Below are 26,931 nucleotides of genomic sequence, written 5' to 3'. Positions count from 1 at the left end.
CTATACTGAAAGTTAGAATAAGAAGAAGTTCACTCATATTTATTCAGCCTTTTTGTATTTGGTACAAATGATTACATATAAAGCATGGCCTCACAGATGTATATTCTGTGCATACAGCTGCTCTACACAACAATGAGAATGTTTTTTTTCCCACTCTAAGTAGATTATGTCTGGCTGCCTCTGAGTATGCATGTGTTTGTGCGTGTTCTAAACTGAATCAAATGTGAAGGTGAATCAGCAGGGAACTGGTTTTGAAATGAGCAGGATTGATGTGCTCACAGCAGAAGGCCTCGGATCCATCATCGGCTTGTCTAAATTGAGCTCCTGGGTTTATTCAGTGCAAAGTATACCTGCGGTATTGTGCCCTTTACAAGTCTCTGCTGCACAGAAGGCCACTGCGGAGAGGTCATTGTAGTCGCTTTTATTCACACATGAATGCACACGTGAACAGTACATGAACACACACATGCACGCAGAGGCTGTTGCTGAGCAGACCTGTGCAAAAGGGCTAAATTAGGAACACGGCTGAGGTGTTACTGCAACAGATTGGTTATGTTCTGTGCATTAGGCAGACCAGCTGTGCATCTTTTGAAACTTAGCACCATAAGAGTTCAGATGAAGCACATTTACATTTCTGCTTTGAAGAAAATTCTGTGAGGAGATGAGAACACCAAAGCACCCTTTGTAACTTCTCTCTCATCTGCTATTTTTGTTTTTACAACAATGGGCCTCATTCACCGATATCCTCTTAAGAACTTTCAAAAGAGGTTGTTCTTAAGATTTCTAAAAAGACTCTCCTTCGGATTTAACATGTTCTTAAATAACTGAATTGTTCGCAGCTGTGTTCTTAATTCTTTGTGTTTGTAAGTTGAAAGCGCGTGCCTGTTGTTCCCAAATAGCACCGCCCACTCGTGCCCATAAAAGGGCGTGAGTGTAGGGCCCTGCAGATGCACAGTAAAGCATGCTAGGAGGAAAAAAACAAGTTTGTGGAGATGTCTATTGGAGGGCTGGAGATGATGATGGCGGAGCACCGCAGTCCAAATGGAGAAGACATTTTAGAAGTTGTGAAGTGGAGATACTGCTGCAGGAGTGTGAGTAATAGATACACATGAACACACACACACAAACACGCATTAGAACACTTTGGGGTGTAAACACGATGTATGTGAATGATTTAGAGTTGATTTTAGAGACATGCTTCTCACACATAGGTCTGATTCACACACATGCACAAACAGGAGCTGTGGACGAGCATTAGTGAAGAGATGTCAGAGTGGGGCTGCTACAAACTGCTACACATGGAGCGCACCAGAGCAGCTTAGGTTCAGCAGTATTCAGTAAGGCACCTGGCACCTCTCCAGCTACCAGACCAACTTCCATATTATGGTCTGCATTGGGACTTGAACCGGCGACCCTCCGGTTCCCAACCCAAGTCACCCATCACCACTCAGGCTTTTATGATCATAAAATATTTATTAAGTATTTCATTAAAGTATGAAACAATCTATAGTAATGAAAATAAAAAGTGATTTTTTTTACTTAAAGAATGGAGTATGAAGAAGTCATGTACAACATACAGGTGTGAGTATACGTTTGTTGATGTTGTTTAAAGCAGTCACAAGACTTAGTGAGCATTCCTCCTAGATGTTGCAAATTCCATCTGTAACAAATGTGATTAAACCTACAAAACAACCAACATCCTGTTGTCTGTTGCCGTGTCTCCTGTTATTTAGTTTTTTGTATTACAGAAATAAAAGGCAGAAATAACAAGACACACAACTTTTGGTATGATGCTGAGGGACTCTTTTAAATTCCTTTACTTGTGTCATACATATGTGGAATGGTTATTCTTCGTTGGAGACGATCAGAAAGTGTGACAGAACTGTTACTAGGAGCCTAGCATGTCCTTCAAAATGTAATAACTGATGATCCCAGTTCAGGTCTCTAAATATCCCTCTATAGAACCTTGAGGCTCAATGTCGGCCAAATTGCTTCAGGGTAAAAAACTAAAATAGTCTCCTGTCTTTTGCCTGTGTCAGTGCAGTCAGGAAATACAAATATATTGATAACATTCATTCAGTTGGTTTAAGACTGGGAGAAACAGTGATAAATATACTGACACTGAAGTTCATCTTATCAAATATACAACCTTAATGTGAGCAGTATCTACTTTAGTTCACTCACATATCTCAACCACTCACTCTGTGGCTTTAAGAAACAAAGTATACAAATGAAAATCAATAATGCTGTAATCATTCTAAATATGAAGTTGAGACGTTTAAGTCGAGCTATGTCAGAGATGTTTGTATCCAGTGGCATCACAGTGACATGGATCCCTGATGGTATTAAGAGATTAAAAGGTTTCCCCGTCCTCTCCGTGTTGTTGACAGGCCGTGTGACTCATTACAGCCATTAGCATTGAGCTCGCTCATCAATAAGCACTTGGCTGATCCATCAGTCTTACTGAGATGTAGCCCAGGGGACCCGGCAATCAGCCCCTGCCAGGTCGGGGAGTCTGAGAGCGGCTGCATGGGCACCCTTGATCTGTGAGGTCCACACACACACACACACACACACACACACACACACACACACACACACACACACACACACACACACACACACACACACACACACACACACACACACACACACACACACACACACACACACACACACACACACACACACACACACACACACACACACACACACACACACACACACACACACACACACACACACACACACACACACACACACACACACACACTTTTGCCTGACAGGGAGGATTCAGGTGTCACAGGGAGCCTCTCTTCTTCAGGTTCTCTGTCGATGCTTTGGTAAGTGTTGTGTCAGTGTAACCACTTCTGCTCGTCTGCATGTTAGTGTTTGGCACTGCACTCTTGTTTGTCGTTCTGCTTTGTGTTGACTTCATCACTGAGACCTTGAATGTGTGTGTGTGTGTGTGTGTGGGTGCACATGTGTAAATAGCAGGGAGTCTCGCCAAGTAACTTTTGTTTTTTCTCTCTGTGTCTGTCGACTTCAGTAATGTCTGATACAGTATTTTTCATTTGAGTTTGTCATGTCTGTGTTGGAATGTGTGTTTGTGTGTGTGTGTGTGTGTGTGTGACTGTGACTGTGTAAGTGTAAGTGTCGGGTTCGGCAGTGTCAGTGTCAGTCAGCGTGAGACGATGCAATGTCAGCGTGTGACAGCCAGCCATAGTCTGATGTGATAGGCTGCCACAGTGAATGACAATGTCTCGACTTAGAAACCATGAGTAGTCTTTGAGAAGGGAGTGTCTTAAGAGACAAAGCCAGATATAAGTCAGGAGGGTGTTAGAGCTCATCATGGAGGGGCTCTCCCTCTGCATGGTCCAGAGCTCCCATCAGCAGCAGGGCGCCTGTAGCATTGTCTCTGACAAAGATGATGAACGGGTGATCGGCGTAGAACAGCTTGGGCTTCTCTATGTGTTCCTCCTCAAGTTCTGCGTCACCTTCCCCAGCTCGAGCAGCCAGCTCCAGGGAAGCCCACTGCAAGACGTCGCCCAGGTGGAGCGTCCCTTTGCTTTGCTCTGACACCCCAGAGAAATCAGCCAGGTCCTGGTCCCAAGCGTCGGTCAAACCCAGGGCGGACAACTGCTTCTGAAATGTGTGGAAAAAAAACAAAAAAACAAGAGCGATGGAATTCATGAAAGTGCCTTGAATAATTCTCAATCTTGTATGCGTACAACATGGAGACATCCTGTGAGGAGTGTGCGAACAAACAGCTGCCAGGACGCTGATCAATTATGCACGCAGGACGACAAAACAACGAGTGGAAAGGAAAGCACATTTTAAAATTTCATGATGCAGTGACCTTCAGAGGTGGGAGACATTCACTGATTAACTATAAACATGCCCTACTGAACAAGTCAATCAGTAACTTCACTAAATAGGTTTTTTTTTCACAGAAATGTTTATTTACTGTATATCCCCCAAAGATTGAGGTTGGGACTGAGGCTGACAGATGCCCTTGTTGTGAGCTGGCAGAACAAAGTGGGCGACAGGCTGAGAGGAATTCAGAAGGAGGAAGCAGAGGATGAATAATTTAAGAGTGATGCCCCGTGACCTCAGCACCTCCTTTGTTTTGCCTCTGATATGAATTCACACAGAAAGTCGTCGGCATGACAGGTAGTTTATCCTCCAATGGCAGAGGGCCACTCACAGTGACAGGCTTCTCCAGGGGCCAGATGAGAGCATGTGTGGAGGTGTGTGTGAGTGTGTGACGCTGTGAACTTAAATGTGGATGTGCAGAAGGCCACGGCTGGAGAAAAGAAAAAAAAAGTTTGTTGCAGAGAGAGAGAGAGAGAGAGACGAGTGGGAGAAGATATTGTTTTCAAGCATTGTTTAAACTTCAGCTGATTGAACTCTTTATTGGAAATATCTCTTACCGGCTGACAGGAACACAAAATCATTTGGATGAGTTGTCTGAGTGAAGGGAAATGTTCTGTGGGTGCTGCTTGGCTGACTGGGTTTTCGTTTTTCTAAAAACCACATTGTTAGAGCTCTGCTGAGTTCACAAAGCCACACACTAATGGACAATTGTAATAATCCATATAGAACGTCTGCTCTTCTACTTTAAGGTTGAGCTGTGCATGAAAGAGGAGGTTAAACTGGATCATGTCAGCTTATTGGCCAAACATGAAATGAGTAGATGTATATACAGTTGTCTACTGTTTTCATGCTTAGCTCCCCTCCACACATGCCACCTCCTGCTCTAATGCACTTCTATTGTCCTCATCCATTATTTCTCCTCTCTTCTACCACTACATCACTGTCTTCCTCTGCTGCTCTGCCATCCTCATTCCTCATCTGCCCCCACATGTGCCTCTATTTTATCCCATTCCATCTCTCTCTCTGCCCCCTAACTCAGTCTTTTTCCTCCCTGCCTCATCCTTTACGTCTTTGACAGGCCGGTTCACCCCCCACCTTGTATACAGCACTCTCCCGACTTCTCAATCTCCATCGGCAATCATTTTCTGTTTTTTTGGCTCCTTATCTAAAAAGGAAACAAAAACAAGCCAAGGTGGCAGATTCTTGGAATTGTGGAAGACAAATGTAGGTGTGAGGAGCAGTGGCTGCTTTCTTTATTCTTTTTTTGTCCATGCCACAGACTGTAAAATATTAATGGACAAAGCCTAAATTTCTAACTCAGCCTAACTTTCAGTCAACCTAACAACAGGCTTAGAGCTGGAGCTGACAGTTGTAAGCGTCTAGACAAACACATGGCATCGTTTCCACCTGTCAATCTGGTCAGCTACGCGCCTAACTATGGATGACACCCAACATTGAAAAAGTCTAAACGGATGTGTTGCAAAAAATGTCCCCCCCCCGTAAAGTCTGTGCCCATGAGGACAATAACTCATCAGACAAATTTGTTTTTTGTACCAGGCTGTAAACATGTTAATTTCTACTGTAAAAACAGGCTTTTTTTTTAAATGGGGTGTGTATGACACTACCAGCCTCAAGCGGACCCTTGACCAACTGCAGGATTGTGCACTTCCGCATTGGCATCATTTTTCAACACAAATTAAAAAGGAAATAATCTTCAGAAAAGGTAAAGGGGTATTAATGGATTTGAAGCGTCTAAAAATGTCAATTCTGGTTGGTGTTTTTTGTTTTGGATTTTGAAAATTTCAAAAAAAATCAGAGAATTGAGAAGACCAAGTACTTTGAGTTTTCTGTTGTATCTTTCATCACAAGAAGTACACTGATTTACACAAGTCTTGCCGCTCATTCCATCCTGTCAGTCTCTTCACTTCACTTCCCAGTCTCTTATATGCCTCTATGAAGCATATAAATAGTACTAACTAACCCCAGATGACCTAGCTTCCCTAGCTGACTCTCTCATGCTGCATGTCAAGGATAAAGCACCTGGTTAATTTTTATTATTTGATGCTAAAACATGTTTAAAAATTCAAAGAGCCTGTGGTTGCACTGGGGGGAAACAGGCCATGAGTGTGAGGAGTCTACAGAGGCCTTGTGCATCACAGAGGTGTTGCACTGCATTATATGGGGAGGGAAAAAAAACAAAACCTTTTGGGAGGTGCTCTTTGGCTGCCCTTTCTCTCTGTAGCACCACATGAATCTTGGATGGAACAGCACGGGGCGGACTGCTGATGCCTCGCACACAACATCAGCGGGCTATTTGTCTGCGAGTGAGAGCCACAGGCACCGTCAGCTGGTGGTTTCCTTACTGTGTGTGTACGGCTTACTTGGCCCACAGCAGCCTATTCTACCACGGGCCTGAGGTAGCATGGCATGAACCCTCAGGCGTGCAGTACTCCACATCACATTATTTCAGCTCGATGGTTGGGCCCACTAAGTAGCTTGTTGGGAGTACCTGTGGGGGTTTTATGAGGATGGGTTGTGGCAGCCGGGACATGTTACAGCTCTATGTGTGAGGAGTCACAGAGGTTGATGCTAAAAGACAGAGCAGCCTTAATAATCATGATGGGAAAGAAAGAAAGAAAAGAATAAAGCATTAAGACTTAAGCTATATATTTTTTTATATATCTGCTGTTGCTTGCAAAGCATTGCACTTTCGCAATCTTAAAGAGGACATATTATCTCCCTTCTCCACCTTTTTAAACAGTCCCCTGTGGTCTAAATGAAACATCTGAGCTGTGCTTTGGTCAAAATATAACATGAATCAAGCACCAGAGAAGGTTTGTGACCCTGTATAAACCAGCTCTCTCAGAACGCTCCGTTTTGGTGTGTGTGTCTCTTTACATTTTATAATATGTCCCCTTTAAAATGATTAACCCCAACAAAGAACCCACATAACTATCACACCCAAAGTACAGATTTTAATCACATATTCTATAAGGAGTAAATGCCAACGACACTTTTTAATCACTATTTTGTATTACTGAATGTCTTTGTGTATCTTTTTCAAATTACTTTTTTAATTGATGTATGTGATGTTTTATGTCTGTGAATTGAATCCTCAATGTATAGCTTTTGGAAATGCAGTAGAGCAAATTTCCTCGGTACAAGTAAGTTTATCCTTTTCCTTCTACTGTGTAAGAACTTAAACAAAAAAACATGTTCCTGTGCAAAAACAGAAATGAAAATCTGTCAAATCAGTCCAACTTGAAATGTGCAATGAAGAGACAAAGAGAGAAAGGTAACATTTAATTTAGATGAGATAGTGAATGAATAGACGATGGCAGTAACATTCTCAAGATAGAGTCAGAGAAACTTTGGGAATGTAAGTGTTGGCTAATGTAAGATTATATTTTATTGAAGGCTTTTAACCAACATAGACTTTCATTATTTTAATTGTCACAAAGTGGAAGAAACACCACCCGACCCAGACTAAACAAACCCATCCACCTGTAACGATAAACCCAGGATTTAATTTCTTGTCTGGGTTCATTAACTGGATCACATGGCACCAGTTATGAACTGGTTCAATGAAGAAGTTGTCTCATCTTGTTGTGTGTTTATATGAAAGGGCCTCTGTTTGCAGTAAATGACCTGATGCAACAAGTCTATGGAAGCAGAATAGAAAATGCTACCTTAAACAAACTATGTTACTATAAACAATACTTTATGCTATTCTTCTTTATAAACATTATATATACAAAAAGAGGTTGAACATATAATCCAGCTGCAGCTGCAAAATGAGGAAGGGACAACTGGCAGAAAAATGTGCCTAATTCTCCTCCATTATTAGTGCATGATTAAATCTGACTGTTATTAAAAAGTGTTTATTCCAATCATAAATCTGCTGCAGCAGGATTAAAAGTTTTAGACTAACACAGCCCTGGCAGTGTCAAATGGACACAAGGGACAATAAAAATTAGGGCTGTCAAACGATGACATTTTTTAAATGTGATTAATTGATAGATTGAACCCTGCTTTTATTTTGAAATAAAGTAAGGACCTTCTGGTAGATCAAAGGTAACAGAAATAACTGAATCATAGAAAAAAGGAACTTTTTACAGATCAAAACTATATAAAAACAGCAAAAAGGAAAATTACAAAAGTGAAATGTTTAATGTCATATGTTGGACATTACTTCTGACTCTGAATGTCTCATTTCACTTAAAAAACTCAAAGACGCAGCAGTGTCGTTCTTTTCTATCACTGTGACTACAGCGAGACTCTGCAGAGGCTTATCCACAGTGAGCTTATAATATGAATGCATTAGTTTGAGTCCTAAATTAATCGTGATTAACTCGTTAATGCTGACAGCTCTGATAAAAATGTAATTTGATGTTTCAAGGCTTACTGTCATTTCTAATGAGTACAAAGATAACAATGTACTGAGCACTTTAGGATGATATTGGAAAAATACAGCAAAATATATACATTTTATTATCATTGTAATGCTCAGTTTCTGAAGCCTGAATGCTGTGTCAGTCTCTCAGCACTCTTGCTCTCCTCCCCTCTCATGATCTGCTCAAGCTCCAGGATTAAGACAATTGATCGATCAGGCAGCAGCGCTTTAATACGGACTGATGTCTAAATGCAAACATGAGCAGCATGATTAACTAATGCCATGTACCCTGGTAAGAAGTGAAACACTGCCTTATCCCTGAAAAGACAGGGTCAGACTCAAGCAGCAACCTCTGCTGTTATAAAACAAAGCCTATGAAGAAGTGGAAACTGCAGTTCCTCAAGTGTCCACTTGAGGCCAGCTGTAAAAGCCAAAGAATAGCCATTAGGTCACATATTAGAATATCAGTTTTTACAGCAGAAATAAACACGTTTACATCCTATTCCATTCCAAGACATTGGTATCAATACTTCATTGGTACACACTGTACTGCTAGAATTATTTTCAGAACAATTTTTATTTTCTTATATTTATCTAAATATTTCATATATATGGATAATTAGGGGCGTGTCTCACAGGTGAGCGTGTTGTTGCTGTTTGTGAGGAAGATTGCTTCCTGCCTCAGTGACCTCTGTCTGTTTAACCAAAAGTAAGGTGAATGCAGAATTTTCTTTGTGGTGACCGCCATCATTGGGCTTATTAACACCTCTTCAAAAACCAATGAGTGATGTCACTTAGACTACCTGCATGTTTTATACAGTTTAAAGTCAAACTTGACCATGCCAACCCCAAATCCTGCTTTGTTGTACAAGCCTGTTGGTCCAATCAATTGATGCCTTAATTGTCAAAACGATTATAAGACCCTAGGGGATGAAACTTTTCTTGCCTCCACTTTTTCTGCACATTTTTCTCTCCAGCTTACCAGACCCACTGGCCAAATGATCCGTTTAAGCTGTTGCCACATTTAACAGCTACAGACATGTTCTGCTTAATTCAATACTGCCCTTAACATCGTGCGTGGGTGGTTTCAAGTATGCAGTATGCGGCACTGGCATCATCACAGCTCCATTTCATGGACACATATGATGCAGGCTTTACAGAGAAAAACACATCTCTCTTTCCATCAGCTCTCGCGGGGCCTTCAAAGCCTTCTCCTCTCTTTATTGAGGCTCATCAGCAATAGCACTATCGGATGTCTTATTTACATGAGCTTTTACCTCTTTGTGCTCTGTTGCTCAGATACAAACATGATCGTTTTTTTTTTTATTCCTCAAGGCAATTTGACCACAAATGAAAAAGGACAAGGGAGTCATAGAATTAGTCAGATGTTTAACTAATGGCCGTGAAGCACATTTGATTATTTCAAAGGACACAGAGCTGTCCTTCTGCACTGTATACTGTGGAGTGTGCTCTTGTAAATATTTGATGGCCTTTTGACCTCATTAGCCATGATTGAGTGAGCTCTCCGGTGCACACTCATACGTCTTAGTCACCGACTACAGATACAGTCTGAAGAAAAAAAGAAGCAGAAGCTCGACCATTAGAGTGTGCGTGCATGTGGCCTGGTCAGCATTGGATCAGAGACAGAGGGGGAGAGCGATGAGGGTGGTTTATTCTGTGACCTCTGGGCCAGGCTTGTTAAGAGGGTTCTCTGTCTTTGGCTACAGACTCCAACAGTCCGCCCTTCACCAGAGGAGAACACAGCAAACAGGGAGATGAAAAAGAAAAGAAACAGAGAATTCTCCAGCTAAATATAGTTCTGTGACTCTCAACCTTGTCCCCGAGCAATCATTGACCCCCACTCGTCCTCCTCAACCTCTCCTGCTCACTTGCCTGCAGAATGTTACTCCTATTTAGGTCAGCAGAGCCAGTGTGCGTTTACTGAGTGATGGCGTATTACAGTCACAGGTGAGACCTACAAAAAGGAATTAGATCTCTGGGATTTATCTGGCAGAAAAAAGGGACAGAGGTGAAGGAGGGGGTGGGTGTGTTTAGATGTAGCAAATCCAAGCAAAGGCTCAGAGGTGCCTGATTTTGTTTGTTCTCATTTGCCTCAAACAGTGGACACTTGTGTTCTGGCTGACATACACACACATCCAAACACACACACACACACGCACTCTTCTATGATCTTCTGTTTGCCCAGATGCCGCCCTGAGATTACTCAGGAGTCCATGGCCGTCCCAAGCACTGACAGACAGAGTGGTAAACAGCATTAACGCACGGTGATGAGCAATTATTTGCCTGACCCAATTGGAAAAATGATTGTCGCAGAAGATATGGCGGGCTGTCACTGGCCAAATGGGTTGGGCAGACAGACGAAATAAGATTGGAGTGGGTTGAGGGTTTACTCAGAGCTTAAGCCCTTTCATAATGATTCTTCAAATGCACTTGTTTGTTTTTTTTCTTGAGAGAGCAAACGGAGGGAGACAACTCGTGACGAGTCGGAGAAACAGCAGCCAAAACATTGAAGTGCTTATCCATAATTAGGTTACATAATGAGAGCAAAGTACAGCTACTTTTACTTATTTACGTGAGGGAAAAGTTTTTTCTTACGTTGGGCAAAACTCTCCTGCAGAGACATAAGAGCATTTGTATGCAACAGAATGTTTTCTGCTCTTTTCCCTGGCAAAGTCATAGCTGTGTCAAGGGGAGTTGTTTCAAGCCTTAGTTCTAGATTACAGCCTTCTCCCCAGAGCGTCCCGACAATGTTAATGTCAAAAGCTTGTTCTTCAGGGCACGTCTAGCAAAATAACATGGCAGCACAGCTCTAAAGAGATGTTTGTTAAACTAAAAAAGAGGGCAAAGTGGATTTCATCAGTCCATGATGAGGTTACAATGTACATCTAAAGAGGATGTGGTAATAGGTTTCAGTCAGTGTACATTGCTCGGGGGAAATGGGCTTTACTGGCATGCCCTCTGTAACTGTCAGGTCCAACTAACCCTCTCCTCCATCTTTCTCACTCATTCACAAGTGTTAAACCACAACCTATTGTATCTCTCTTTGACTCAGAGTGCTCAGACTGGGTGTGATGCAAAAATTTCACAACAGAGTGACTGCAAATTCAAGGGGAAGGATGTAAGAGGAAGCAAACAGACGTTAGTTCGATGTAAGTTGTGGGAAGTGAGTTGAAGATGCATCCCTGCAAAGTTCAATTTGCAAATGTTTTGAGCTTGGGAAATAAACGCTGAGCTGATGCAGAGTTTGTATGGCTCAGAAAATGTTAATAGAAAGCGCCAGAGTTTGTTATGAGTACTAAAACCAGAGTCTGAGCGTTCACATGCATACAATATGAACATAGACAACCTCCACATAGCAATCAGTGTGTACAGCTAGCTTGTTTAAGCTAATCTGAAGTCAGCACACAAAATTTCCATCCGACGTGCAGAATATGCAAGGTAAGAAATAGCTTAAAATAAAGATCCAAAATTAGCCACAGGACTGAATGCAATCCTCACATCAGCATTCAAAATGTAGACTTAAGCCAAACATGCACAGTATGATTTCAGTGTGATTTGGTCTTGATTTCTGGGCCAATCACAGCCTGATCAGCTGCTCCTGACCGGTCAGTGGAATCTCTGACGTTTGATATTTTGGTTGTACAACTGCACAAGAGCAGATTCCCTCTCCCTTTCCTAGTTAGCATGTGTTTATTGAATATTTGTTATGATTTAGCTGCTACTGAACTGAAACACAGAACCGACTTCAACCTTGGACTCTGGAAGTTTTCCATTGACAATTGTGAATGATCTGACTTGAATTTAACTGAACAGTGTCCTCTGCACACTACGAAGCCGTTTGCTGCCATTTTAGTCTAAGCTACGGTTTCCACATCACGCGCTGTGTTCTGTCACCGGAGCGTGCCAGCAGCGCCACTCTACTCCACTCTGTTTCAAATACACACCTAGTCTAGTCTCTAAGACGGAGACAATTGCAAGCACGCATCAAGCTGACCAGAAAAGATCGACCTGGGCCAGAAGTCAGACAAGAAAACAGCAGAGAGCTTCTGGTCAATTTCAAAATAAAACAAAACAAACAGACTCCCATTCGTATTATCGTTACGCATAGACTTTGGAAACTGACCAGCTACCGGCTGGCTCTGAGGTCAACAGCAGCAGCCAGACTGCCAGCAGGGCTGTGGAATAAACTTTGTGCTCCTGCACAGGAGGTTTGTGGACCATGTCATGGTCATCCTCGAGCCCCTCTTGACCTGTTTGCAGTCAGGGTTTGATTCACTGCTGAAGTCTGTTACAGCCAATGCTGTGAGTACAGCTGGATGTCCAATGCTTCATTGAGTAGAGGAGAACTGTGTGAAGGGGTGACATTTGAACTTTGGGGTGTCAGTATCCACCATGAACTGGAAGGGGGCAAGCAAGGCCACTTGTTCAGTAGCAACAAGCTCCAAAGAGGCAGAGAAAGAGGCAAGACGCTGAGGTCACAGGTGAAGAACTCCTTAAGGAAGCAGTAAAAGAGGAAGAAGTGACACGCAGACCAAACAGTAAGGAGGCAGCGCAACAAGAAGCAAGGACAGAGTGAGAGGAGGTAACAGAGCAATGAAAGGAGGAAATACATGAATAGGGAATACAATTCTCTTGATAGAAGAGAATCAAGATAAGCAGAGTCAAAGCCAGAGAGAGGAGATGGCCAAAACAAAAGCAGAGAACAAAGAAGACAAGACAAGGACAAACTAAAGAACAAGATGAAGAAGTTAAAATGACGACCAGATTTTTAGGAGATGTGAGACGTCTTATCATTTCAATGAAACTGCAATCAAAGCTTCATATAGGACCTAATCTGTCGAATTCCACTAGTATATTAGAAAGCTGAACAGCCTGTGGTTTCCGGTCATCGTCTAATGAACTGTGAATCCAATCTTTACCTCAGGCTGATGTGCCAACTGCAAATCAAGGAAACAATGACCAGAGTACCATCAAAAAAGACCCAACCACTTCTACTTTGATGGACCGCTACAAAGAACACCCAAAACACCAGCAGCTTCCAGGGTAGGTAAGATGATTTTGGAAATAAGGCTGATTCAATTTCTAATATTAGTTTGTTTTTATTTCTAAATCTTTCCTATTTCCACCTGACACATTTGTCATGGTGTAAATAGCAGATGAACGTGTGCCCTCATAGCCCTGCTATGTGCTGTTGCAGCATAGCAGCTCCATAACTCTTCACTTAAATATGTTTTGCTGATACATTTAAGTTGAGTTTTTAATGACGCTGAGCTATCCAACATGCGTCATATGAGCAGAAACAGAAGCACTCACACACTTACACCTTATTCAGCAGAGTTTGATTTGTAGTTATTCCTAAACAGAGCTATGATTTACAATGACAAGATATAAATACAGACATTATGCACGGATTAGAAGAATAAAACCATGGATTCCAGCAGATATGTTCACTGCAAGGAAGAATGTGCAACTTTTTGATCTAGTAGATGTCGCCCTTGAGAACCACCATGAAACCCAAACCAACTGCTGTTTGGTGACACCTGTGCCAAAGTGAATCCTCCGCTCTCCTCCAGTTGCACACCTACAACCCCCATCCACTTGTGTTCACACGAAGGAGTATCAAATGGAACACACCATAATTAAGCACCATTCAAAATTGTCCTTTGCTCGAGCTAAATCTGCCTGTGGTCTGCATCATTATGTAAGCAGGCTTATGTTAGCACACTTTAGTTAGCTCGTAGCTTAACTTTGCATGTAAATTGACCTGATGTAAACACGGCTCAGGGGAATAACTAACAGGAGGTTAACTAAAGTCTGAAGTCGCAGTTCATAATATTTAAGAATAAAGAATCAAATCCACCGTGTGAATCACAAAAAAGGCAAAAAATCCCAACGCCAGCCTTTATGCATACTGGCTCTTAAAGGGAATGAGAGCTGACCCTGTATGATAGGGGTGGGAATCACCAGAGGCCCCACGATACGATATTATGGCGATACTCGAGACGTGAAATGATCTATTGGGATTTTTAACATTTTGCGATATGCTGAGAATTGCGATACAAAATATTGCGATTAAGCTTTTTAACTGCACATTATGTCCACTACACTAAACTAAATCAAGAACTGTTTCGTCAAATAAGATACAATTCTCAGTCTGTTCTTCTCACTTCTGTCGTTTTATTTGTATTTCAGTCTAATTGAACTTTAACATAAGTTCTTAACCATGCGACTTGTTCAAAATAAATAGTACAACCCCTTCAGCAGTTAAAAATTAAAAAAGCACATCTAAAATATCATATTAAAAATATCGATTCTTGGCTGCCCTGGGACGATATTATATCAACACACAAAATATCGCAATACCATACTGTATTGATTTTTTACCCCACCTCTAAAAAATTAAGCAACAGAAAACAAAAAGGAAGACGTGTAAAAAGAAATATTACAGATTTTGTGTTTATTCTTTGTTATTTTTTCATATTCCTCTTATGTTATGTCTCAATAACAGAGTCTATTCAGAGTATTCTTTGTCTTGTTAGCTGACTGTCAGATCATTGGAGTTAAAATATAGAGCTCGTTCATTCTCAGTCTACAACTTTACAAAGGTTTAACCTGAGCCAGGCCATACAATAATGATAGCAATCACAGGGAAGAGGAAAAAAAAGGATGCAACCACAAACCTACAGCACGTACCTGGAATTAAGATATAACCCTGAAGTGGAACAAGCTGTCACAGATGTGCTACACAGTGCAGACAGTCACATGAAGAAAAACTACTGGAGCCTCTTTGATCAGCACTTTTCCACATGAAGTCACTCTACCTCTCAGGTGAGCAACAAGCTATCAGCAGTGTTTCATACTAACATGTCACACTTACACCTCTGCCTGCTGCAGAACACAGGCATGATGCATTAGGCTGCAACCAGGGGTCTTCAACATCTTTTCATCCGGGAGCTACTTTGAAATAAATAAAAGTGGCTGAGAGCTTCTTGCATCACATCGCTTACGTTTAATCACAAATAAAACAAATGAACCAGCTGAATTAAGCTACATCTTGTTTACTCGAACAAAGTGCAGAGATCCCTGTACTATTGTGTTGGCCCTTAACTTTCATCAGCAATGACATTATTTCTCTGAATTAGGGCAGGGCAATATGACTAAAAATGTTATCAGGATAAAAAATGTCATATACGTCGATGTCTATAATTATCACAAAAAATGTCAAATCATAATTTCTTTACTACTATTACTTTCTTTAATTTTGACTTCTGGGTGTTTGGTCATTTCTGTCCTTCGATGTGTTCTAACGGGTGATATTGTTTAAAATGATGGAAAAGGTTCATTGTGTTGCCTGTTTCAGCTGCACAGTTTACAGAACACTTTCCTCTGTTTTTTGTCGGACTGTAAATAGCCAAAATATCTCCCAACTCCTCAAGTTGAGTAACCTTTCTTGTTGAAGATGTTTTCTCCATGCTTTGAGTTGGTAGGCAGCGTTTCCTTCAGAGTCGCTATCGCTCATAACGGCTGTTTCCATTTAGCTCAAAACATCTGTAACGCCTTCCTACCCTTGCCCTTGCAACATGATTGGCTGTTTGTCGTCTTTTTAATCTTCTCTTTAAAGGCTTAATATGTGATTTTTCACACTTTAAATGTAATAGAAATCAAGTATATCCTCTGAAAATAACTATGTGCAAGTAGCATATAAGGTGCATAATCGCCCCCCATTCTCCAGTGTTTGGTTGGTGTAATTACAGTTTTAAATCTATCAAACATTTATCAAAAATGTGTTATATTTCTACTGAGAAAAATGTTAACAGGATAATTATTGTTATCTATCATCCAGGCCTACCCTGAATAATATTCACCAGAACCCCTTTGCGGCCTAAATTTAAACAACCCTAACTCTTAAGACATCAAAACAGTTTGGGGAGTTTACTATGTCTACTAGAACATGTATGAGTTGGTGTATCTCTAAATCTTTCACCTATAATAATCAAAAGCGTTTTTTTACAGACCTGCAGGCTTAATGTGCTGGTGATGTTGGCCTTGGGCATGGAGATGATCACACTGGTCTTATTGGTCTTTTCCAGCCACTTGGTCAGCAGCTCCAGGGTCAGAAGCTTGTCTAACCTTTCCAGACCCTCAACATGGAAGGGCAGCAGGAACACAACACTAGCCTTTCCTCCCCATAGAGGCACCTCCAGAACCTGCAGCATGTTTGCAATGTCTTCATGGTGACGGTACAAACCTGAAGGAGAGGTCAGGCAGAGGAGTACAACGGGATGAAGACAACACAGGAGAGTTAAGTAGAGAATGAAAGCATAATGTAAATGTTTTGCTTTTGAGTTTAGTTTTCTTCTAAATTTGTTCAGGGAAATATTAAAAACAGGGTAGGAAAACAGGGTTATATGGGGGGGCTGGTGAATTAGTGGTTAGTGCTTGCGCCCCATGTACAGAGGCTGTAGTCCTCCAAACGGGTGGCCCGGGTTAAAATCCCACCTATGGCTCCTTTCCCGCATGTCATTCCCCACTCTCTCTCTCTCTGATTTCCGACTCTATCCACTGTCCTATCTCTCCATTAAAGGCACAAAATGCCCAAAAATAACAATGGAGCTGATAGGTTTTTACTTTAGTCAATGTGTGTGCTTCCACTTCGTTGCGTCTCAGCTCCCTCCCACCTCCGGCAGGCCAGAGCCCTCTGCAGCAGATACGCAAGGATTCTATTTTTGGCATTAATTTAATGTAGCACGGTGCATCCATTTTTCTACTGAGCAGATTGAGCGGGACAGGAAGTCACACACCAAAATTTTTCAAAACAATCTTCAGAATAATCCGCTCTGTTTTGACGGTTCAGAACAATGACCTTATGTGTGTTTGTTGTTGTGTTTATAAGGGTTTTTAGGGTCTTTAACCACATATATCTCATTATCTTGCACTGTTTCTGAAATTACTGCGGGAACTCCAGCTGTCCGGCTGTGCTTCTCCGTGCTGTGTTCAGAAAACGCAGCCTGTGGGTGATTATAATAAAGCAATAAGTATGGTATTTTGTAATGTTAAAAGACAAAGAGTAAGGTCTTGTACCTGCTTTTTGTAAAGTGTCTCGAGACAACACTTGTTATGAGTTGACGCTATACAAATAAAAATTGATTGATTGATTGATTGTCGGACGAGGGAGCATAGAGCTGTAACAGAGCGGAGCAGATGTGCAACACACGTATCTGGTAGAATTTCTTTGATAGGATTTCAATGAATCACTGAAATAAACTTTGTCATAAATTAGAAAAGGCATTATGATATAATATTTAAGCAAATACAATCCATCCTTTTCCTACATCTTTTACTGCTGTTACAGCAGAAACAAACTATGCTTTGCTGTTGTTGCAAGACGATTCATAAAATATGAAGTGCATGTTAAATAAGTCATAAGGTAAACAGTGATAAATAGTAGGGAAGCAGATTGGACCTTACAGATGTTCCAGGCATTTTAGGACTAAATTGCTTTTTGCTGCACTTATTTTTCTGGATGGAGAACAACAGCGACAGACTGTGCTTCTTTTTTTTTTTTTTTTTTTTTTTTACCTGCTCTGTGCATCATCATCACTTTGGTGTATTTCTTTCCCAAGAAAGTACGAAGATCTTTGCTCTCCTGGCTGAACTCTCTCTCCCAAAGCCCTGGACACACACACACACACACAGGAAGAAGTCATTGTGAATACTGTGTGCTGGACGTGGATAGGCTGTGAGAAAATGCTGAATGATTAATGGAGGTGAAAAGGTGGACATCAGGTTAAACAATGCCATGTTCATAAATACAGATGATGCACTGTGACACTAGCTGGCATTGCTCAGGATTCCTCAAAATCTACCGCCCATTAAAAGGTGTCTCTCTTCTTTCAAAGCTGATGAGGGGAGAGAGCGACACTGAGGCAGTTATAAGGTTCACTCACTCGACCCTGCTAACCCCCTGACAGCTGTCAATTTAGATGGGTCTAAGAGGAGTGGAATTACTGTTACCTCACAACACTTTCACAAAGCTGCTTGCCCCATTCAATAGTTCAAGAGACACATTGAGCCAGGAGGTCAAAAGATTATGACTGGTACTCATGTCTCTTTGTGAATGACACCCTAGAGAGGGCCAAAAATGAGAATTTTTTTTTTTTATTATTGATTAATCTTTTTAAAAAGATCAGCACATTCATCACACAATACTAAGGTGCAAGAAGGCCAAACACATCATTTTGACACAAAAAGAAGTCCAGTGACAAATTAGTTTTGCTCTATCATTTAATAGCCGTATTAAAAAAAAGGACAAAAAGTGAAGAGCCTTGTATTCTTCATTTCATCAATAGTCAATTAATCTTGAGAATGTCACAATATAACTGTAATTATACCCATCCCATTGCAAGCTTCAAAACTCCAAAGTGACATGTTTGAATGGCTTGTAGAAGTGAACAAAGGTCCCAAATTCAAACTGACAGAAAACAGAGTGAAGCTTCAAATACTAAATGTTGTTATTTGAGTAATACCAGGACAAATATCCTCTGGGTTTCAGAAGAAAGAGGAGAAGAAGATGTACTTCATTAATCCAGCGAGGGGAAATTCAATTTTAATTTTACACTTTGTTGTTGAACAAGCTACACACACACATGCACAAACAGGATCCTTTGGATGTATTTATAGAGAGTTGTCAGAGTGAGAGATCCTGAACTGGTGGGGAGGGGGGGGGGGGGGCTCAAGGGCACTTTGGCAGTAGTTCAGGAAATGAACGGACACCTCTCTAGCTACCAGACCAATTTCCAGACATGGTCCGCACCTGGACTTGAACCGGCGACCCACCGGTTCCCCACCCTGAGCTACTACTGCCACCCCTACTGGGGGTGAAGCCAATGCCTCAGTGCTTTAAACCTGCAATGTTTCTGATAACTAACATGGGGCAGAAAAGATAATGACTTTTTATTTTAGTAGAAATCTTAAATGAGTTTATGGTATCAATAGTGTAATTTCTTCTCCAATACAATATAAAGCTCTTTTTGTAAACAATGTTCCCATTCACAGTAAAACTTAAACAAATCTAGACATGCTTAAGGACGAGTCTTTCTGCGATTGCCAAGTTACTACAGTCTGTATTAAGGCACTCCGGCATGCTAACACCCTGTTAATGACAACAAGGGTTGAATGATTTACGTGTGTTATTTTAACATAATGCTGACACTTTTCTGTTGTTTGATGCAAACAAAAAACACTTTCTGGTTTTGCATGACTTATTTACAATAAAAGTCGGTCTGATATCAACTTCAGTGGTCACAGAAATGACCTTTGTAGATGTAGAGTGTGTTTGACCCCTTGCATGGCTGGCTGTGGCTCAGTTGGTAGGGTCAGCCGTCTTTTAACCAAAAGGTTAGGGGTTCAATCCACATGTCCAATGTGTCCTTGAGCTAGACACTTGGTTGGCAGCGTATAAGTGTGTATGAATGGGAATAGTTTATACTGATGGACACTATGACTGGTACTCATGTCTCTTTGTGAATGACACAAAGCAGCCTCTACCATCAGTGTTTGAATGGGTAGGTGTGACCTGCGGTGTAAAAGTGCTTTAAGTAGCCTGAAGACTAGAAAAGCACTGTACAAGCTCGAGTCCATTTATCATTACCATGTCAAGAGTAGACGTACAGCAGACAATGCTGGTGTCAGATCGTCCGTGATGGCCAAACAAACCAATGACATTGAGGCTATCATTACAGAAATGCTATCGTGGCTACAATAAATGATCAAGACTTATGAATCCAGTCTTGTATGATTTTATATATTTCAGAAAATAGTCATTGTAAAGTTAAAACATCAAAGCAGACAAAAATCATAATAGATCCTATAACTTCTTTCATTGACTGTCTTGCACTTTTTATGACTTGTAAACTGAACTCCATGTGTAAAATTGGTGCAGCTTTTAATTGTTTCACTTGGAGAAAAATAAGCTTTTACACTGACTTATATATTAAATCATTGCTTCAGTATTCGAGGTAGCTTTCCAGTGCCGAATTGGACCCCAGCCAATTACAAGTCACAGAAAAAACGACATGTGAGTTTCCCTCCCAGGCATGCTAGCTCAAGTCTCAGACATTGGCTACACTTCCTGTAAGATCAGAGAGTGAAATGTGATTGCACAGGAATTCAAAAACAACTGGCTTAAGAAGGTTACCTGAAGTGGCAGCCGTGTTGTTAAAATGAAGTCATAATGATGAATAATTTTCTCCTCAGTGTGCGCTCATTCTTATGTTCAAATGCTAAGAAAGTGCTATCAGGCAGGGATTTCATGACCTCACCAGTCAAGACTGTTGATCTCTGTGTGTGGGCTTGTGTGTACACAACAAGGCCTGTTCAAGTTTCAATGACATTATCTTATTTCAAAAGATCACAGAAAACCAAATTCATTCACGTCTATCAACAATAAAGAATGAAACAGATGCAGATCTAAGAAATCCAATAGTTCAAGGATTTCCCAATTCATACTGTAAACCTCAGGCAAAGACCAGAGGAGGAATCAATGAGACTGACTCGCTCCCTCTCCTCCTGCATCAACGTTTGATTACAAGAAATGGTGGTACATCAGAAGCTATTATTAGAGGTTAAATATGCGGGGACTTGTTGTTCTCTCCTGCTTTTCTTCCCTCCTCTAGTCCCCTATGTTTTTTGTGTTATCTTGTGTATGAGTTTCTCTCTTGTTGTTGTTTTTTTTCCCTCCCTCACAATCTTATTTTTCTTCTTCCGTCTCGAGTGTTTGTTTGTCTAAAACAGGAACAAAGCCTGAATTAATTAACTAGCGTGGACCGGAACTCCCAAGGTAGGCCTTTTTACATCCCTCCACTATGTCTGTCAATCTCTTTCACTCTCAGCAAGCCACCCTCTCTCTCTTTACATTTCTCAAAGTTCAATCTGTACTTTTGCCCATTCTTTTTTTTACTTCATTCCCCTCCTCTTTCTTTGCAGTCCTCTTGCTTGCTACATGTTCCGCAAAACATGTCCCACTACTTATTGCCTCTGACCTTCTCTATCTTGAATGTGGTGAAGAGCAGAACAGAAAAGAAAGCTTTTTTTGTATTCATCATTAATGAACTGAAGGGTACAAAAAAAGTGAAACAAATAGAAACAGGTAACCAGGTTAAATCCTGTTCCGTTGCCAAAAGAATTTCAGCACCAATCTCTGAAGGCTGTATATTATCACACACTATGAACTCAGGACCCTTAAACTGAAAGACAATAAAGAAAAAAGTTAGAACAAACCAGAGTTGGCTTGTAAGAGCAAGCGGCAAACTATCGACCACTTTTAAATTATGAGTCAAAACTAAAGGAATCCAATTTTCAGTAATCTAATTTGTGTGCTGCAATCTGCTGTGTAATCGAATTTGTATATTTCCTCCACAAAATTAATGAACCGACCAATGAGGGTCGGTTCACAGAGAAACTAATTTTGTAATGAAGTCAAACATCAAACAAAGAAAATTAATTAAATTGCTTATCAAATATATAGTCTGTCAGGGAATGTTATTTTCAAAGGGCTGTCTATCTGTTGGCAACCTGTTTTTCACTTCAGCAGCCTTCTTTGCATGTAATAAAAAAAGAATATCTGCAGGAGGAAACAGCAGGAATAGAGGCAGATAGAGGCAGATAAGGATGTGAACAGGAGACATGTGGGATGAAGAGGAGACGGGGTAGATTAGATTCGAGATAAACAATGACAAAAGCACAAAAAACTGTGCCACAAGCCACAATAAGAACGAGTGAAACAGAAGGCTATATTTAACACATAATCTTTTTGTGAGGACCGCAAATAAAAAACGAGATTCTACGTCAGCAGGCAAATGTTGGCTGTGCTCTGAGGAAGACGGAGAGATGGTAGATTAAATTCCTGAAGAGTTATCATGAATATAAAAAATAGCTATGTCTTTGGCTCATTATGTGAATCTAGTTGTACAAACACTGACACCCTTCACCGCAAAATTAAAGTTACATTAAAGGATTGTACGCTGAATTTCAAATGAGGATGATATTTTTGGGATGCGACTGTTAAATGACAGATGGGGTGACTAAGTTACTGCTTCTCCCCGACGTGAAGCTTTGACTAGCTTCCACCACTGCAAAACGTCACAAAGAACACAGATCCGAGCCAAGCTGTGTCGCCGCAGACTTGGAGCGCTCCATGCACAGATGTTAGGTGTGACACCGAGGGAGAGAGTCTGGACACTTGTTACTCAATTATTTAAGATGACACATCACCCCCAATGGAAGATGAATAAGCTCTCAGTGATGGACCCCAGAATCATCCTTTATTTGCTGTGTCCACCAGCTGGAGTCCAACGCATTGCACACACACACACACACACACAGGCAGACATGCACACTGGCGGGCATGCTGGCACATACTATGTGGCGGGCATGCTGGCGTGTAGGGTCTCACTGCTGTGTTAACACTGAACTCTTGAAAGACTTCTCATGCAATGCAGCACACAACTTCAGTACTGAGACATAGCATAATTACAAATGACTCCACAATTACAGAGCACAGCAGTCTATTTCAGCAAAACTCAGTCCAGCCTGGCTTCTATGCGACACATTCACATCCAATCAGATATGCCACAAGATAATCACTATAATGAAACATTCTGTTGACTGTAGTGCTATGACATGTTTGTCGACTATTGCATCAAATGACTTAACTCCAATGATGACGCTGATGACCGAGGAGTTTTATTTTGGTTTATATGATGGTTTTATGGACTTTTTTTATACATTCTCAGTTTCCTGTTGTTACCTGATGAACTCCAGTATTTATGTATTTAATATTCACAGTGATTTTTTCTATTGTTCTACTGTCGTTGAACTCTACATGTGTGCATGGCGCCAAGCCGTGGTTTCACTAGTAAGTTAACTTCTGCACGTCTTCAGCGCAATATGTCAGGATTATCGCTGCTTACTTTGGTTTCACTTTAGTGCAGTGGAAGTAGTCAGAGATGAGCTGTCCATATTATTTAACAGTCAATGGTCTTTATTATTTATTAAATACTCTATATCAGCCCCCAACTCAGTAACCTATGCTTGTTTCTTCCTTCAGCTCAATTAGAAAAGACCAAGTGGGAACTATTTTACTTGTGTATATGTGCATTATTCTACTCACCTTTAAAGTGCAGTGCATTGGCCAGTATCATTGCTCCAGCCTTAGCCTGGATTTCAGCTGCTAAAGAAGCTCCCTCAAGCCCACCGAGTCCAGTTTTAGCCCAGCTGTGGAGCTGCTTCAGGTCAGCCTTGGAGTCTCCCTTTTCCAGTGTCTGATGCTGCAATCTAAATCGAGCCTGGACGTCCTTCACAAACTTCTGGCTGAGTTGAGGAGCCTGCTTGGAGAACAAAGCTGACGATGTGTGGAGGTTAAAGCTCGAGCCATTGGCGTTAGTGAAGCTCTTCAGCGCCCCAGATAAAACATCAGCAGGGTCTGCTCCAGTTTTGGCGGGGGCTGGAGTCTTCAGGAGGTCTTTGAGCTGGCTGGCAGTGGCGCTCGCTGACCCTTCACCAAGCGCACCAAGTGAGGAGGCCACGAGCAGAGGGGAGAACAGGGTGTTCACTGAGCTGGAATCAGAGCGGATGGCCTGGTACAGGCGCAGACCCAGGGCCCAGCTGGGGTCACCCAGAAGGGCAGGTGGGTGTGATATAGGGCTGGCAGTGGGGCTCTTCTTGGATGAATCTGCAGCGCTGGCCTGCACCAGGAGAGCTGGCGACAAAATTAGGATATAGAAAGAAATTCTGAGCAGCATGGCAGCTGTGTGAAAGCAGAGAGAAGAGGAAAAAAATGAAACTGTGCATGCATAACAATTAGAGCTTCCTCTTGTTTCATAATGCAAGTAATGTAGCTCTACTCAACGCACTTTTTTTTTTTTTTACAGATTTCAAAGAGAGTAATAGCTGCTCATGCTGTTATTGCACTGTTCATATTTAAGATAAAGCAATATAAACACAGCCTCGGGGTTTTCTCTTTGCTGTTGAACTCCTACTTGTGCAAACAGCAGCCTCTGCTCATACAGTGCCACAGCAGTAAACCTGATTTTGTAAATTCCTCCCCACTTGACGACATTGTTATTATCTCACCCACTGCGCCAAAAACAGCAGCGTGACAATTAACTTCAGCGAAGTTTCAAAAAGAAAGGTCTCCAGTTTAGAGACGAACAAGTGGAGGAGGAGGAAGAGAGAGTATCTTTGTCTTGCATACACCAAGACTTATTCGTCGAAGCGGGGACAGACGAGGTGACGGGAAACATCTGCTATCTAGCTCGGTCTAGTTTGTTGTGATATCCGAACCCCGAAAAACCAAAGAAGGTGTTTGTTCAAATTTACCGTTCATAAATTCAAGTGTATCCCTCTCCTCCGCTGCTATCCTGATAGCTGGGTGCTCCAGAGGAGGAAGTGAAGCTGGGACTGGGCTCAGACGTGGCAGCTCTCAGAGGAAGTTGTCAGTCTCCCCTCAGCTTCACCCCCGGAAAGCTTTCACTGCTTTTTCCAGAAACTTCCAGGCGTCCCATGAACCGAGCGCACATAGGAACCGTGGAGATCAATGCGAAAACCCCGAAGATTATTAGAGGATATCATTCAATATCCTGTGGTTTACGCCAAGAAAATACGATTTACGATAAGAAAAACACTAAGTTTCAATTCAGTTTTTTGTTGTAATAGCTCACTAATTAAATATAGGCTTTATAGCCTAATGTTAAAATTGTAGAATTTATTTTAAAGATTGTTAGAGGCCTACATCAGAGAAAAATCTCCGGCTATAGCTTTAAAGTCAGTTGTGGCAGCTGGTTTATGCAGGAATAATCCATTTATGCTTTACAAAACCATAATTAAATAGCCCAAAGTCCCAGCAGTGAAAGGCTATATTTTGGCTTCTCCCTGTTACTTTGGCAGGGATCTTGCACATGAAATGTTGGGGCCTGGTTGAGATTTAAATTAAAAACAAGAAGAAGAAATCCACCAGTTGCTGTAACCTAAATGAGGCGTTTCTGCATACATTCACAGGCAATCTTTGCGGGTTTGCTTGGATAATAAACCCCCTTTTATTCTTGGCTCCGTGGGAGTTGTAGTTCCCAAAACCATTCAAGCGGGGTCGCTAATGGTCTTCTCATTGCCTCAGCTCAGTGAACCCTGTGAGAGGCTGCAGCATGTGAGCCGGGGCCCTGCCGAACTTGACACCCTGCCCTCCTTGTGGATGGGACTGACCACAAAGCCAGCAGGAAGATGAGGTTTGGTGCATGCAAATCCCCCTGAGGAGTTTTTTTTTTCCTTTTTTAATTTGATTTAGTTTTAAAGCACTCTGCAGGTTGGCATGCTAATTATAGGATGAGAAGTAACCCTAATACAGAAAACAGCCCTTCTTTAAAAATCTTTATTTTCTAAAGAGCTAGAAAAAATTTAAAGGAGGCCCCAATACAGTCTCAGTCCACCCCACTTTGCAGTAGCTGTACTAGTTTAGTGTACTGTCAAGGAAAAGTAGGGCAGACCATGCAAGCCTGCATTATGTCTGACCCTTTCAAATGTCCTCATTCTGTATTCTCCTCATTCCCCTGTTTTTTTTTTTTGCCTCCCTAAATTGTACCTGCCCTCTCCCTACAGCAGAACAAGCATATGACTTGAAAACAAAAATGTCTCCGGGACAGGGATTATTGCCCAAATTAAAGTATGGTGAATGACCATATAGGGTCCTAATCGATAAATGTAGAGATAGACTAAGGAGACTCGAGAAGGATCAGCGAGGGATATGGAGGAAGATAACTGCTCGAGACCACCAATGCTCAGCAATCAGGCCGAACATGACAGCTTGTAGACCCAACCAATTATTTACCCCAGCCAAATCAATAGAGCTCTCTGAGAAAGATAACCATCAGCAGAACTATCTGGAACACATTCACAGCAGAGAGCACAAACACACTCCACTCGCTGCCACTTTCACTCTCTGTCTCTTTGAGGAAACACACACATACACAGACATTTCCCTCACTGACACTTAGTTATCAAGCTTCCTTAGAAATAAGACACAAATCATCTAATTATTGGACATCTACACCGACAAGAGAAACATTAAACCAGCGTATGTCAAACCACAGGGACACTTAAAAGAAACACACTTTGCACGTATACTCGGGTTAATGATGTTGAGGCTGCACAGGAAGGCTCTGTGTGTTACATGTTGGTGGTGATGAGCCGATGTGTGCAACCGCTGAGGTCTTAACCCTCACCAGAGGAGTCACCGCCCCCCTCCTGGGACCCCCCAGCACCACATCACAGTCAGTCTCGTCAGTAATGAGCAGCGACACACATTACACTGCAGGTGATTCATATAAAGCACGGGGTGCGCTGCAGTCAAACGAGTCCCCCGGGGAACTGGGAGGGAATCCGAGAAGCGGCTCAGTCAGCGGATTGTGCATCTGGGGATTTATAAAGGGATGCACTTTAACCACGATGCACCTCCACATCTTACCTTTTACCCTGCCCCCCCACACAAGCCCACCTTCCCAAGTTCTCCCCACCCCTCTCAGCTCATTCTCCAATAAGCCTGGAGTTCTGATTAAGTTTTTCCAGCTCCACATGTCACGGTCATGGGCAGC

At 41.8% G+C, this 26,931-nt stretch overlaps 1 protein-coding gene across 2 annotated transcripts; it reads right to left on the bottom strand.

The window, feature by feature from the left end:
* Positions 1–1,453: 1,453 nt before the first annotated feature.
* Positions 1,454–24,812, bottom strand: serpinh2 (serine (or cysteine) peptidase inhibitor, clade H, member 2). 2 transcript variants are annotated; one of them, XM_020642783.3, is made up of 5 exons: positions 24,668–24,812; positions 23,460–24,095; positions 17,870–17,962; positions 16,306–16,538; positions 1,454–3,645 (listed from the first exon to the last, which is right to left on the bottom strand). In XM_020642783.3, exons 1-5 carry the CDS (start codon positions 24,672–24,674, stop codon positions 3,340–3,342), a joined length of 1,275 nt encoding a protein of 424 aa, XP_020498439.1. In that variant the 5' UTR covers positions 24,675–24,812; the 3' UTR covers positions 1,454–3,339. The 2 variants fall into 2 exon arrangements, with proteins under 2 accessions (XP_020498439.1, XP_065806770.1); XM_065950698.1 differs by having other exon boundaries at positions 23,460–24,047; positions 24,668–24,772.
* Positions 24,813–26,931: the final 2,119 nt, after the last annotated feature.

This window comes from Labrus bergylta, chromosome 22 (assembly GCF_963930695.1).
Source record: "Labrus bergylta chromosome 22, fLabBer1.1, whole genome shotgun sequence".
Taxonomy (NCBI): domain Eukaryota; kingdom Metazoa; phylum Chordata; class Actinopteri; order Labriformes; family Labridae; genus Labrus; species Labrus bergylta.
The sequence above is the reverse complement of the archived record's forward strand: the minus strand, read 5'-3'. Positions and strand labels throughout refer to the sequence as shown.